Source organism: Chrysochloris asiatica, unplaced genomic scaffold (genome assembly GCF_000296735.1).
Source record: "Chrysochloris asiatica unplaced genomic scaffold, ChrAsi1.0 scaffold00288, whole genome shotgun sequence".
NCBI lineage: Eukaryota > Metazoa > Chordata > Mammalia > Afrosoricida > Chrysochloridae > Chrysochloris > Chrysochloris asiatica.
In genome coordinates, this window is record NW_006408806.1 from 508170 (window position 1) to 522268 (window position 14099).

The 14099-nt window shown below is 36.5% G+C and overlaps 1 protein-coding gene across 1 annotated transcript in view; it reads left to right on the forward strand.

Moving 5' to 3' along the window:
- The window catches only part of PDE5A (phosphodiesterase 5A, cGMP-specific), a 283278-nt gene that overhangs the window by 81369 nt on the left and 187810 nt on the right, over window positions 1-14099 (forward strand). The window contains exons 4-7 of the mRNA XM_006874591.1: window positions 1659-1730; window positions 4706-4795; window positions 9416-9553; window positions 12271-12338. Coding sequence (XP_006874653.1) covers window positions 1659-1730; window positions 4706-4795; window positions 9416-9553; window positions 12271-12338 — 368 coding nt within the window. The remainder of the gene's footprint in view (window positions 1-1658; window positions 1731-4705; window positions 4796-9415; window positions 9554-12270; window positions 12339-14099) is intronic.

Sequence of the window (14099 nt, forward strand, 5' to 3'; positions counted from 1 at the left end):
GATGGACTCAAGCATGGAAATAATAGTGAGGTTGGCCCAGGATCAGGCAGTGTTTCGTTCTGCTGTGCATAGGGTTGCTATGAGTGGGTACCGACTCGATGGCACCTAACAACAACAACAACAAGAATGACCCATTATTGTTCATTCTCATTCAGGGTGATTTTTCCCCTCAGTGTTTACCGCTGCTTTGCACGTAGCAGTCATTTCATTGTTGGATGAACACTTTTAAACACTTTTTTTTATAGTTGGAGCCATTATATATTAGGCCGCATTGACCCACAAATGGTTCTTGTCAATTATATTTCAAGGGAGCATATCTATCTATAATCCAGACATTGTTTGACACTGACATTGTTTGAGTGCCTCAAAGGTACTCAGCCTTTGAGGTTGGTACTTATGAAAGTCTGGTTAGTTCTTTTTAAGAGTTAAAAATTGTATGATGAATAAGGACTAGATGAATTAAGAGCATTAAAAAATACTGAATCATTGGATACTTGGTTTTTTTTGTTGCTGTTGTTTTGGGGTTTGTTTGGTTATTATTATTATTTTTTATACTTGAGTTTTACAGGTCGATTCTTTTACTCTATATATTGAAAGGGCCGAGATGTGGAGGGGGACTTGTTGAGAGGACCAGAACATGACATCACATAAGAATATATTTTCCTTCCCCTGCCTTGTTCTGCCAGCTTAGAGAGGAATTTTTTAAGCTTTGGGGCTAGAGTAAATTAAGGATTTCATGGAACCATTTATGAGATAATAGCTTATGCCCTGATACTAAATTGCAGGCGAGGAAGAACTGAATTTAGAATTGTAAGTAGTATACAGAAGGCAGAAGTCAATTGAAGGCCTTTAGGTACTATCTCAAACCAAGTTGAAGCTAAATAGGTAAGTACAATACACTTTGAAGCAGAAAATTGAGAGGATTCTTAAAGTCTTGTTAAATCTTTTGTTGAAGCCTAAAACCAACTTGCAGATAGAGGTAAGCTTTGCCTCCTTAAGGTATGGTTTATCTCCCAGATGCCTCTGATCTATTTGAAATAAGACTTAGACTGCTACTTCCTGTTTTGTTTCTCAATAACCACTTTCTCTGAAACTGAGTCTGTTAAAGGTAAAAGAATTTTCATGTTTCTGAAGAGGTTGTACTATGCTGTTACAATAAGAATTATTTTTGCCCAGTGGTGCTTCTGAATTTTAGTATCTGTGATTGGTCAGTGGGTTCTGTTTCATTTTTAGTAAAAGAGCATTGCTTTTGAAAATATATTTAAAGCCAATATAAAATGTAAATTTTATCATATGTTTATTTGAAATGTAATAGAAATTTGGTACTACTTATGGGATTTCAAAAAGTCGATGGACAACTGGAATTTAACCACACACTTTTTGAAGTCCCCTTGTTTTTTTTGTTCAAAAACTATAGAAAAATATTCACGTAACATGTGCATGCCACTGATTTAATTCAGCATGTAGAGTGTAGTCACAAAATCAAATACAGTTTGGAAGCTCACTAAGTAAAAGAGTGTAATAAATTATATAGAACTAGCTCAAATGCTAAGGGGTTTTACTTTCATTTTATATAAAGCATATGCAACACTCTGGTAAATTTTTAAACAACTGATTCAGTCAATAAAATGCTTGACACTTTTCCCTTCCTCTACCAGGTTGTTGGTGTAGCTCAAGCCATCAACAAGAAATCTGGAAATGGTGGAACATTCACTGAAAAAGATGAAAAGGTACCAAAACCTGTGTCTGGTATGATGCCAATTTAGGAAGATGCTTTCTTTTTATATAAAAACCAGTTGCTGTTAAGTCGACTTCAACTCATGGTGACCCCACATGTGTCAGAATAGAATTGTATGTTCTCATAGGGGTTTCAAAGCTGATTTTTCAGAAGTGTATCAGCTGGCCTTTCTTCTGAGACACCTGTGGGTGGACTTGAACTCCCGGTCTTTCAGTTACCAGCCAAGCACGTTAACTGTTGGTACCTCCCAGGAACTTCTGTTTATATTGACTTCTAGAATTAATTGTTCCTGAAATTGTGGGTCTTGAAGCACCTTATGGTTAAAAATTATCTGAAATGTTTGGAAGTTTGTATTTCCTATCACTTAATACAATGCCTCCTTGACTCAAGGGTCCCTATGTTAATCAGTCTCTGCTCCTCCAGCAGAAACCTCAAACTCTGCTCACTGTCTTTGGAGGCCTCCACTGGGGCTGTGTGCATACTGAGGCCACACAAAGGGTGACTTAGGATACTTTAATGGTCTCATTTACCTTTCATCACTGCTGTAAAGACATTCCAAAGGCACTGCTCCAAGCTCAGTCCTCCAGATTGGCTGAAAATTAGAATTGTCTCCTACTGAGGCAAAGTTCAGAATGTTTTATAAGCTTTGAACACCGACAATGGGGCGCCAAGGTGTGAATTCAGGCTGGATGAATTTTGCTTTAGAAAGAGCTACAGTCAGCATTATTTTATGACTCTTCTCATCCAACTCTGAAGGAATACATTCTGCACACAAAATTTAGACAAGCTTTTAGGGAGCCCTTAAACCTGTTTATAACTTTATTCTGTCATTAGTTTTTATTATTTCTTCTATTTAATCTGTCATTGTATGTACATTATAGAGCTCACCAAATTCTTCCTATTCCAAGCCGGTAGTGATTCATGTTGTTTCAACTGAAAATTACTAGGAGTTTTTAATTTGAAAAGTATTCAAACACAAGACAGTGTTATTTTTGTTTCCATGATGTAGTATGGATTGGCACCTGTATTGGTCTCCAGATTTTAATTGCTTCAATACATAGAAAGTACCTTTTAAAATTTCAGTACTGGACATCTAGTCACTTGTCTTGGGCCAAGTTTCTAGAGAAGCAAACCAGCAAAAAAATAAATAAATAAATAAAATTAAAAATATATATATATATAAAGGGAAGTTTATTATCAAGGAAATGGCTTACAATTGTAGAGTCCCAGGTCACCAGTGGAGGAGAGAGAGGAAACATTACCTGAGTGTCCATTATATTGGGAGCAGGCCACACCCCAAAGTGAGCATCCCTTTAATTGATTGGCTGCACATAGCCACCTCATCATAGAATTAACCTTGCCTCTATCAGCTTTCATCACCCAGGTTATGAGTATATATCAACTGCTAAACCTCTGGAAATCCTATGAATAAAGCATGGTATCCTAAAGATTTTTTTAAATCAAGGATTAATAAACGAGGGTGAGTCAAAAAATTATCCACACTTTGACTGTAGAATTTATTTTAATCAACTTTTAAAAAAGACAAATACATCATTTTTTATATAATCTCCTTGCTTTTCAGTACACTTTGTTTTTATCTTAACAAGCTTTTGTATTCTCTTATTAAAAAATGTTTTAGCCTGAGTTGCAAGCCACGAATGCACTGCTGTCTTCACCTCTTCATCAAAAGTGAATCTTCATCCTCAAAGGGCTACTTTCAGGGAACCAAACAGGTGCTATAGTCCAATGGAGTAACATAAGGACTATAGGGAGAATGTCTTAACACCTCAAAATGAAATTTTTGCAGTGCCAACAGTGTGGGCAGATGTGTGCAGACATGCATTGGCACTCAAAACCACAATACCCTGAGATAGCAGTCCTCTGCATTTAATCCAAAGTTTAGGCTTCACCTCTTCAGTGAGCATCTCACTGTAGCAAGCACTGTTGATTGTTGATTGTTTTTCCTAATAGTGTTCCAGTACTGGCCCTTGAGATCCCAGAAAATTTTATGCATTAATTTTTCACCTGATGGTTGACTTTTGAACTTTTTTTTGGTCAGTAATTGAGGATGTTTCCATTCTATACTCTTGTTTACTCTCCGGCTTGTAACGATACATCCATGTCTCATCACCAGTAACAATTTTGTTTTTAAGAACTTCTATGTTCCTTGGAGTATCGGTTCAAATTTTGTTCTCAGGTATAAAAATGCGTCTGTTTTTGCTTTCCCATGACTTGTTTTGGTACCCATCTCATGAAAACTTTCTGAAACCCAAGTTTGGGGTGGATTATTTTGTAGTCAGAGTCATGACTAATTTGCAAATGATTTGTCACATAATCCACTGTCACTCACCTATTTCATAGAAACATTGCTTGCTCAATGTTGTGATCAACTGTGGGTGTGGATAGGCATTTTAATATAACCAAGTATGGATAATTTTTGACTGGCCCTAGTAATTATAAGCACATTGCCTTAGTATTGTATACTGAGGATAATAAATCAGTGTTTAAAAAACACATCTAAAATTATAAAATATTTGAAACTTTATATTGGGCTGTTATTGTCAGTATTCTATTAGCAAGTAGGTGAACTTTTATTAGCCCCAGTAATATGTCTAGTGTTGATATAGATCCAAGTGTTAATACCATTTAGAGACTACACCAGACTATACATGAAGCAAATTGCCATTTTAAATGATATAAAGAGGTCTGTGTCTTTATATTCCCTCTTTCTTCTTACTGACTTATATCTAAGTAAGACTTTAAGGGACTAATTAAGGACAGTTAGTCATCTAGTGGCACCATTTAGCAACTCTTAAAGCTTTATGCAGAACAGTCACCTACACTTTTGGCTTTATATTCTATATTTTGACACTAAATATTTTTGATTGCCTTTTTTGTTTCAGGAAATAATAACCAGTGTTATAGACAATTCTTATTTGGCTGTTTTCTTAATTATCTGTTTTCTAGGACTTTGCTGCCTATTTGGCATTTTGTGGTATTGTTCTTCATAATGCTCAGCTCTATGAGACTTCACTCTTGGAGAATAAGAGAAATCAGGTAAGACTTTTGATTACTAAAGAGAGATTATAAACATCTTTTTTTAAAACTTGTTAAAATTTTTATCTAAGTAATATATGTGCTTAATTAAAATAAAAACTTCTAAATCTCTTTCTTCAGATAACTATGTTATCTGTTTCTTCTTGTAGTTATTTCCATTTTCTATTTTCATATTTAATTGTGTTACCACTGATAGACAGTAGTCAATGACTTGAAAAATGAGGAGTCATCTGACTTCCAACACTCCTTTCTTGCCTAGCCCATATCCTGCCAGTATCATTATGGCATTGTTTTAAGTTATTGTTTGAGTTGCAATCAGGATGTTAAATAATAAAATGCATTTGTGCTTTTAATTGTTGCCCTGTCAACTCTAGACATCATCCTATATTTCATACTTTATCAGATGAAGAGCTTAGCACCTTCACACTTCCCTTCATCTTTCCTTCCCAACTACACTCCCAATCTCCACTTGTACCATTTGCACTTACTCATTTATATTGTTCTAAAGGAGCTCTGGTAGCGTAGTGGTTATGAATCAGGCTGTGAACTGCAAGGTCAGCAGTTCGAAACTATCAGCTGTTCTGTGGGAGAAAGATGAGGCTTTCTGCTCCAGTAAAGATTTATAGCGTCAGAAACCCTGTACAAGGTCGCTATGAGTTGGAACCGCACATAACCAACCAACCAACCAAGTTGACACAAAGGACCTAAAGTTAGAAAACCAAAAGGGAACAATACGTCTAGTATTTCTCAAGCTGAAAGAACTGAAGAATACAAATTGAAATGTTTTAACAAACTTGGTGCTACACTGGCAACACTTAACTCAACAGGGAACTTCCAAAAATTCCGGCCAGATTCAGAAGAGGACATGGAGTGAAGGATATCATTGCTTGTGTCCAATGAATCTTAGCTGAAGGCAGAAAATACCAGAATCATGTTTACTTGTCCTTTATAAACTATGTAGAGGCATTCGACTATATGTATCATAGCAAACTATGGATAACATTGTAAAGAATGGGAATTCCTGAACACTTAATTATGCTCTTTCAGAAGCTGTACACAGACCAAGAGGCAGTAATTCAAACAGAGCAAGGGAATACTGCATGATTTCAAATCAGAAAAGTTGTATGTCAGGGCTATATCCTTTCAGCCATACTTATTCAGTCTGTATGCTGAGCAAATAATCCGAATAGCTCGACTACATGAAGAAGAATACAGCATCAGAACTGGAGGAAGACTTGCTGATTATCTGCAGTATACAGATGACACATATCTGCTTGCTGAAAGTGGAGAAGACTGGAGGCACAGCAATGAAAACCTTATGAAACAATTCTGCTTTGTCACAGAGTTGCCCTGAGTCAAAATTGAGTTAGTGGGGCTGGTTATTTTGGGGGATGATTGGTTTGGACCATTTGAGAGCATTCCTAAATTCTAGGTGTTTTCTCTGGGGCTGCTGAATTTAGAAAAATACCATTTCTGAAAAGGATATAGATGCCTGGCTGCCTTCCTGTCTTAAATGAAATAGGGGTGACAGAGAAAGACTCTTTCTAGCTATTGTATCCCAAACCCTCATATACCAGTGTACCCTGCTTTATCCATTACCACCCCTCAATCCATATTCCATCCTTCATACTTTTAATGAACTACCAGATTAACTGATAGACACTCTCTAGTGTCTTTGAGACTGTTGGCTTTAAATTATTATTGCTATTATTATCTTCATTTCATTGGTCTCATTTTAGTAAGGTATCAGGAAGAAGAAGTAAAGACCTGTGATTTACCCATTACCCTTAACTGTAGTATTTGGCTAACTGGGTTCTACATGCTTCATGCTTGCCTTTTTTAATGCACTCCTCATATCTGTGAACACAAATGGAAATGTCCCTTCCCCCTTCAGTTAATCATTAAGTCCACACTGCTTCACAAGACATATAGGACCTTTTAGGTTTTTTCCCTGCTTAATTCTGCTACCTCATCTTCCCAATTAATTCTCTTAGCTATACTATATGTTGTCATAAAATTTGATCAAAATTTATAGTTTCCTGATTTCTCAAAATGCAGGGTTTTTTTTTTGTTGTTGTTGTTGTTGTTTTTGCCTCGACTATGATCAGGTCTGTTTTGGAAGAAGTACAGCTGGAGTGCTCCTTGGAAACCAAGATGACAAAGCTTTGTCTCTCACACTTTGCATGTTATCATCATAGAGTCGCTATGAGTCAGAATCAACTCATGGTACCTAACAACAACAACAGCAAGAACAGATGATCAATTCCTACTCATCTTTCAGGCTGCAACCAGGGCATGATTACCTGCCAAGAAATGTTCTGTAATAATTCTTTTCTTTCCTCTCTCATAACATAAATATCTAAGATTTTAATAAGTTACATGGGGATCAAAGGAAAGAAAAATTGCAGGAAAAACACAAAAGCAATTCTTGAAGGTTGTTTACTTTGTAGAATACTTCATAAAGTATGTTTTGATTTTGATAGTTGTTGATCTTAGAAGTTTGTAACAGTAGCAATAGTGGTGTTTATTATGTACCTGATGCTGTTCAAAATGCTTTATAAATATTAACTTGCTTAATACCTACAAGTTTTTTGTTGTTAAGTGTCATTGATTCAGTTCTAACTCGTAGCAACACTGTACACAAAAGAACTGAATACTTCCTGGTCTGTGCCATCCTCACAGTTATTGTCTGCTTTAAATTCATTGTTGCTTCCACTGTGTCTATCCATCTCATTGGGTGTTTTCCAGTTTTTTTGCTGACCCTCCACTTTACCAAGAATGATGTCCTTCTCTAGGGACTGATCCCACCTGATAATATGTACAAAGCATGAGAGACAAATCTTGCCAGTCTCATTTCTAAGGGATATTCTGGCTGCACTTCTTCAAAGACAGGATTTGTTTGTTGTCTGGCAGATCATGGCATTTTCGATATTCTTATCCAACACCATAATTCAAATGCATTGATTCTTCTGTGGTCTTCCTTATTCATTGTCCAACTTTCAGATGCATATAATGCTATTGAAAATGCCATGGTTTGGTTCAGACACACGTTCATCCTCAAACTATCTTTCGTCTTGAACACTTTAAAGAGACCTTTTACAGTAAATTATTGTTGTTAAGTGCTGTCAGGTTGATTCCAACTTATAGGGATCCTGTATAGAGTTTCCAAGAAACGGTTGGTGGGTTTGAACTGCCAGCCTTTTGGTTAGCAGTCCATTTCTTATCCTAGTGTGCCAACAGCAAATGAAGGTCCTGAAAGCTTTGCTCCATTCACATCATTCTGACCAGCTCAACTTTGAGGTGGCAGCTCTTCCCCAGTTTTATTATCAGTACCTTCCTGTCCGAAGGGCTCATCTTTAGGCACTATGCCTGACAATGTTCTACTATTATTCATAAGGTTTTCATTTTCTGGCACTACATCTTACAATGTTTTACAGCTGTTCATAAGGCTTTTCAGTGGCTAACCATTCAGAAGTAGTCAACCTCTTCTTTTTCCTAGAATGTCTTAGTCTGGAAGTTCCACTGAAACCTTTACACATTGGGTGACCTTTCTGGTATATAGAATACTGGTGACATAGCTTCCATCATCACAACAACATGCAGGCCCCTGCAGTATGACAAACTGAAAAATGAATGGTGGACTTGAGCACTATCATTATCCCCAGTTTTTAGAAACTTGCTCTTTGCCACAAACCTATGCTGAAGGGGGGAGGGGAACCAGAATTACAAATCTAGTAATTTGGTTTCAGAGTCTGTGATCTTAACCATGTTTTGTTAGTAAGCAAAGGTTTTCATATTAATATTTGAATGAACACTCAAAAGTTTGTCGTAGTTGCTGTGCCATATATAAGGTGTTTTCAAAACGTTTGTGGGAAAATAGAACTTAAAGATAAAGGGATTTCTCTATTAACTTTTGAAGCTCCCCTCTTATAAACAACTTATAACCCATATAAATTATTGTAGTGTGTCTTAGTTATATAGTCCTGCTATAACAGCATCACCACAATAAAGTCACAAGTTGGTGACTTTAGGAAACAGTTTTTTTCTATCACAATGTAGAAGGCTAGGAGTCAGTGTTTCGAGAAGTCTTACTCTTTCTTTGTCTGCTCTGGGGAAACGTTCTTGTCTCCTTGCAGCATCTGTAGGCCCAGCATTTGGTGGAGATCTCCAGGCATCTTGACATCAGCCTTCCCTGTGTCTAGGAGCTTAACAGTGCCGGAACCACTCTTTGTTACTACTAGTAATAGGCCCTTCTTTCTTTGCTCACTCCTGTCTCCTATATTTGTAAAATAAAATATATTGCAGGCCCCAGGCCCAAGGAAATTTCCTTTCGGTTGATCTCATCTTGGAGATGATTATATTAGGTCTCATGATGGGGATTTCTACATCTTAACTGCTCAACTACTGAGAATCTTGGCCCAGTCAAGTTGATACAAAACCTTCATTTATCACAAATTGTTGTTTTTAGTTGTCGTCAGTTCCGCTCTGACTCATGGAGGCTTTATGTGTAACAGGACAAAACGATCCTCTACCATGTTCATGTTCTTTAATACATCAGAGTCCATTGTTGTAACTATTGAGCCATGCAAACAGTTCATAAATTATCATCTTTTTGTCTAGGTGCTGCTTGATCTTGCTAGCTTAATTTTTGAAGAACAACAATCATTAGAAGTAATTCTGAAGAAAATAGCTGCCACCATTATCTCTTTCATGCAGGTGCAGAAATGCACCATTTTCATAGTGGATGAAGATTGCTCTGTAAGTATATAGAGTATGATTTTTATATTGTTAGAAAGACACAGAGCACCTCAAAGCACTGCTTTTAAATCTCATTTAGCTTCAGAGCCATCTCTGAAACAGAACTATGTGTGTGGCACTTACAAAAAGCTGATCAAAGTATGTGCTGCTCTCACTGAAGAGACATAAGGAAAGGTTGGAGGGTGCCTTTAATGCACTCTTCCATTTCTGACCTAAATAGTTACTATGGGAATGTCTGTGTGCTGCTTTTGTCCATTATGAGTATCTTGATGGAAAAATAGTTGTCCTTACAGTACGCTAATTTGTGAAGGTCAGGAAGGACAGTGCCCAGCTGCTGTGAACAGGTGGACCATCACCCTGAATGAGTTAGGTGTTTACTTTTCCTTGTACCAGGAATTCTTTAGAAACCAGAAGACATGTTCCAATAGAGGGAGTGTCACTAAAGGCGACTATAGTCTCAAGTCCTTTACCAACATGGCAAACCAGTGAGCTCTTATCGTGGGTGTGTTTCATTCCATTAATTTGTAATGTGAAGAAACACTTTCAGATGTTTGGGGAAAACTGAATGTTGTTATAGAGTATGGGTAATTTATAAACAAGCCAGTCCCCTTGAGATTGCCACTAGAATCAGGACAAAGGGAGTCTCCTTTTATGCATCCTCTTTCCCTTCTCAACCTTTGAACCATTGCATCTGGGACATTATTTTTTTCCCCATTAAATACCTAGAAATAAGCTCTTTATTGGTAAATGAAAAGAAAGTGGACATTATCTTTTGTATGTATAGGTCAGTTACAATCCATATTTGATATCTAAATAGATTTTTCGTGGTAACTAGAATAATAAATATATATTTTACCCTTCTAGTTACATATCTTAATTTTTTTGTCTATTAAGACTTCTGTATGGCCAGCCTCATCTGAATCATTGTGTGTGCGTTTCAGAATGGATATATTGATTAATATAAAGTTCTTATTAATCGGATACCACATGAGAATTCACTGTGCTAAAAGATAATTAGTATTCTCATAGATATTTTATATTTTCTATCAGTTATAAAATTATTAGTGAGAGATGATTACAAGATAGTAGCTGTCTTTTTAAAGTTCAGGTCACAACTCATTAATACAATATGTCATTTTATCATTTTTTGCCATGACCTGCTCTTTAGCATTTAATTTTTTTAAATTATACATGAGGAAATTCTTTTTCAGAAAAACTTAAATATCACTTTAATTAATATTCTGTGCATACTTCTCTCAGTTGACACCCATTATAATAGCAACTGATTTGGCTAAGTGGTGCTTGTAAGCATATATGCCTGTTAGCAAATTTCACTTACTTTTTAACAGTTCGCTTGTTGAGTTTAGAAAAAGGATTGGCTGATGATGTCTTTATATTACACTTATTTGTTGAGCAAAAATATTTGAACATCATGAGCAAAAATGTAACCAAGATAATAAAAAATTGTGCTCACTTCTCTAAATTAAATTAAAGTCATTGTTGTACTTGTTTCCTTTCAGTTATCATGGATGCAGATTTGCATTCTGGTTTTTAAAATGTCACTTCAAAAGTGTTTCTCTAATTAGTCCAATGGACCACACAAACATCAGTCTCCATGTAGCTGAGACCAGAAGAAGTAAATGGTGCCCTACCATTACTGCCACATTAGATCCTGAGTAAAGTGGGAGAAAAATGCAGAACAAATCTCAAAACCATTAAAAAAAAACCAAAAAAAACTGGGTTTACTGCTAGGATAGACAGTGGTAGAATTCCTAAAACTATGACCTTTAGTCACCCTTCAGGTCTGTAAATGAACTCACCCCCACGGCTTAATTTTCAGCCAATTAATAGTGTATGTTATTGTTGTTAAGTTCCATTGAGTCAGTTCTGGCCCATAGTGACCCTGTACAGTGTGTCTGAGGAGTGGCTGGTGAGCTTGAACCACCAAACTTGTGTTTCAAACTGACTTTGCAGCCCAGCACATTAACCCCATTGCGCCATAATAGACTATAGGGGAAACAGTAACACAAAGGAGGTGCACACAGGAGAGTAATTAACCATTTGAGATCAAAGAGGCAGCATGTATCCAAGGACAAATTTCAGAAGGGTTAAGAAAGAAGAAAGAATGGGAGCAAGAAATACAGGTAGGATAAGCGAAGTTACATTGTGGGGGTCGCAATCAATAACATGAAGCAAAATGTGCATGAATTGTTGAATGAAAAACTGATCTGCTCTGTAAGCCTTCCCCCAGTTCACAATAAAAAGGAAAAATAAGTCTTTCACTATGTTGCTGAAGTTTTCTTAACTAATTTAGTGATTTCAGCATTTTACTAAGTGATAAATCTTTATAAAAAGTGTTCTTTGGACTATAACAATAGCATTTAATATATGCATAAAAGGCAAAAATTGAGACTTTTAGGATAAACAGAGAAATTCTGAAGTGAATACATTCATTAACATGTGGTAGAAAAAGAAACCAAAAGGTCCTCAAATAAGTGTTCTTATTACTATGAATAAAAGGTCGTTAGTAATGGGACGGAGCTCTGAGGATGTTGTGAAATTCATGCTATAGGGCCTTTTGGTCTGCGAGAAAGTAAAACTACATGGCAAGTATTGATGTCTATAGCCAATTCCAAGATATGTATGTATCTCTGTGAATATAGATAGTTTTCATTACCTTGTCAAATTATTTCCATCTGTTGTTGCTCTGATTTCAGGATTCTTTTTCTAGCGTGTTTCACATGGAGTGTGAGGAATTAGAAAAATCACCAGACACTTTAACAAGGTAAAATTGCTTAATCTCTGTTTCTCTTTATCACAAGTATATGTTGTGTTTGTGTTGCCGAGTTAGTCCCCAACTCAAGGCAACTCAATGCACAACAAAATAAATTGCTGTCCGGTTCTGCTCTATCCATATGAGCAATTGCAGATTGGACTGCTATGATCCATAGGGGTTTTCGTTAGATAGTTTTGGAAGTAGATGGCCAGGCTTTTCTTCCTTGTCCAACTTAGTCTGGAAGCTCTGCTGAAATATCTTCAGCATTGTAACAACATGCAAAATACCACTGACAGGTGGCTGCATATGAGGTGTATTGGCTGGGAATCAAAACCAGACCTCCCACATGGAAGGTGAGGATTCTTCTATTGAACTTAGTTCACAAATGTATAATACTGACTACATACTTATTTCATGGCCAGTTTGATCTAAAATATATAAGCTATAGATAGCTTTATTTTTTAAAAAATACGTTGCTATTTGATATTAAACTTCAGGTTTTTTCACTACAGTTGACCTACCTGAGAATTATTTCTTACTGTGAATGATGTTATAATTAGTATAGCTCTCATTACAGTACTTTTTTTTTTTGACAACTGGTTCATTTAATACCCGCTAGTACTACCTTTTGATGTAATTTTTCAATAAGAATTAGATCCTTCTGGAAATTTCATAGACATCTGAAAAGACTTACTCTTAGTAAGCCATAAGGACTTAAATAAAACATTTTTTAAAAAATCAAATATGATATTTTAAATATGACATGTTGTTCGTGCTGTTGTTAGGTGCCATTGACTTAGTTCCGATTCACAGTGACCCTGTGTATGACAGGAAGCACTTGCCTGGTCCTACACTGTCCTCACAGTTGTTCTTATGTTTGAGCCCATTGTCGCTGCCACTGTGTCAATCTATCTTGTTGGGGTTCTTCCTCTTTTTTTTTTTGTTAATTTTCCACTTTACCAAGCTTGATTTCCTTCTCCAGGGACTGATGCCTCCTGAAAACATGTCCACTAAGGACATTCTGACTGTATTTCTTCCAACACAGTTTGTGTGTTCTTCTGGCAATCCATGGTACTTTCAATATTCTTCTCAATACCATAATTCAAATAAATCAGTTCTTCTACAGTCTTCCTTATTCATTGTCCAACTTTTATATACATCTGAAGTTATTGAAAATACCATGGCATGTATCAAGCACAGCTCAGTCCTCAAAGTGACAGCTTTGCTCTTTAACACTTTTAAAGTGTATTTTGCAGCAGATAATATGATATCGCAGCAGATAACATATATAAGTACTATGTTAGGAGCTCTGGTAGTGTAGTGGTTATGAATCAGGCTGTGAACCGCAAGGTCAGCAGTTCGAAACTACCAGCTGTTCCACGGAAGAAAGATGAGGCTTTCTGCTCACGTAAAGATTTACAGCCTTGGAAACCCTGTACAGGGTCACTATGAGTCGGTTCCGACTCCACAGCACATAACCACCACCATGTATTTAGTACTTATATTTGATAAGTACTCTATACATAGTCTTATATAATCAGGATGAGATCATGCCATAAGTTTTGTTTCTACTGCCTTTCCTGAGGATACTGAGTGCATGATTGTCTTATAAGATATTAAACATGTTTTTAGAGCATGCTTAAAATTATATATATATACATGAGAGAGATGTTAAGTGCCGTCGAGTCGATTCCGACCCATAGCGACCCTGTATAGGGTTTCCAAGGAGCAGCTGGTGAGCTTGAACCGCCAGCCTTGCAGTTCAAATGG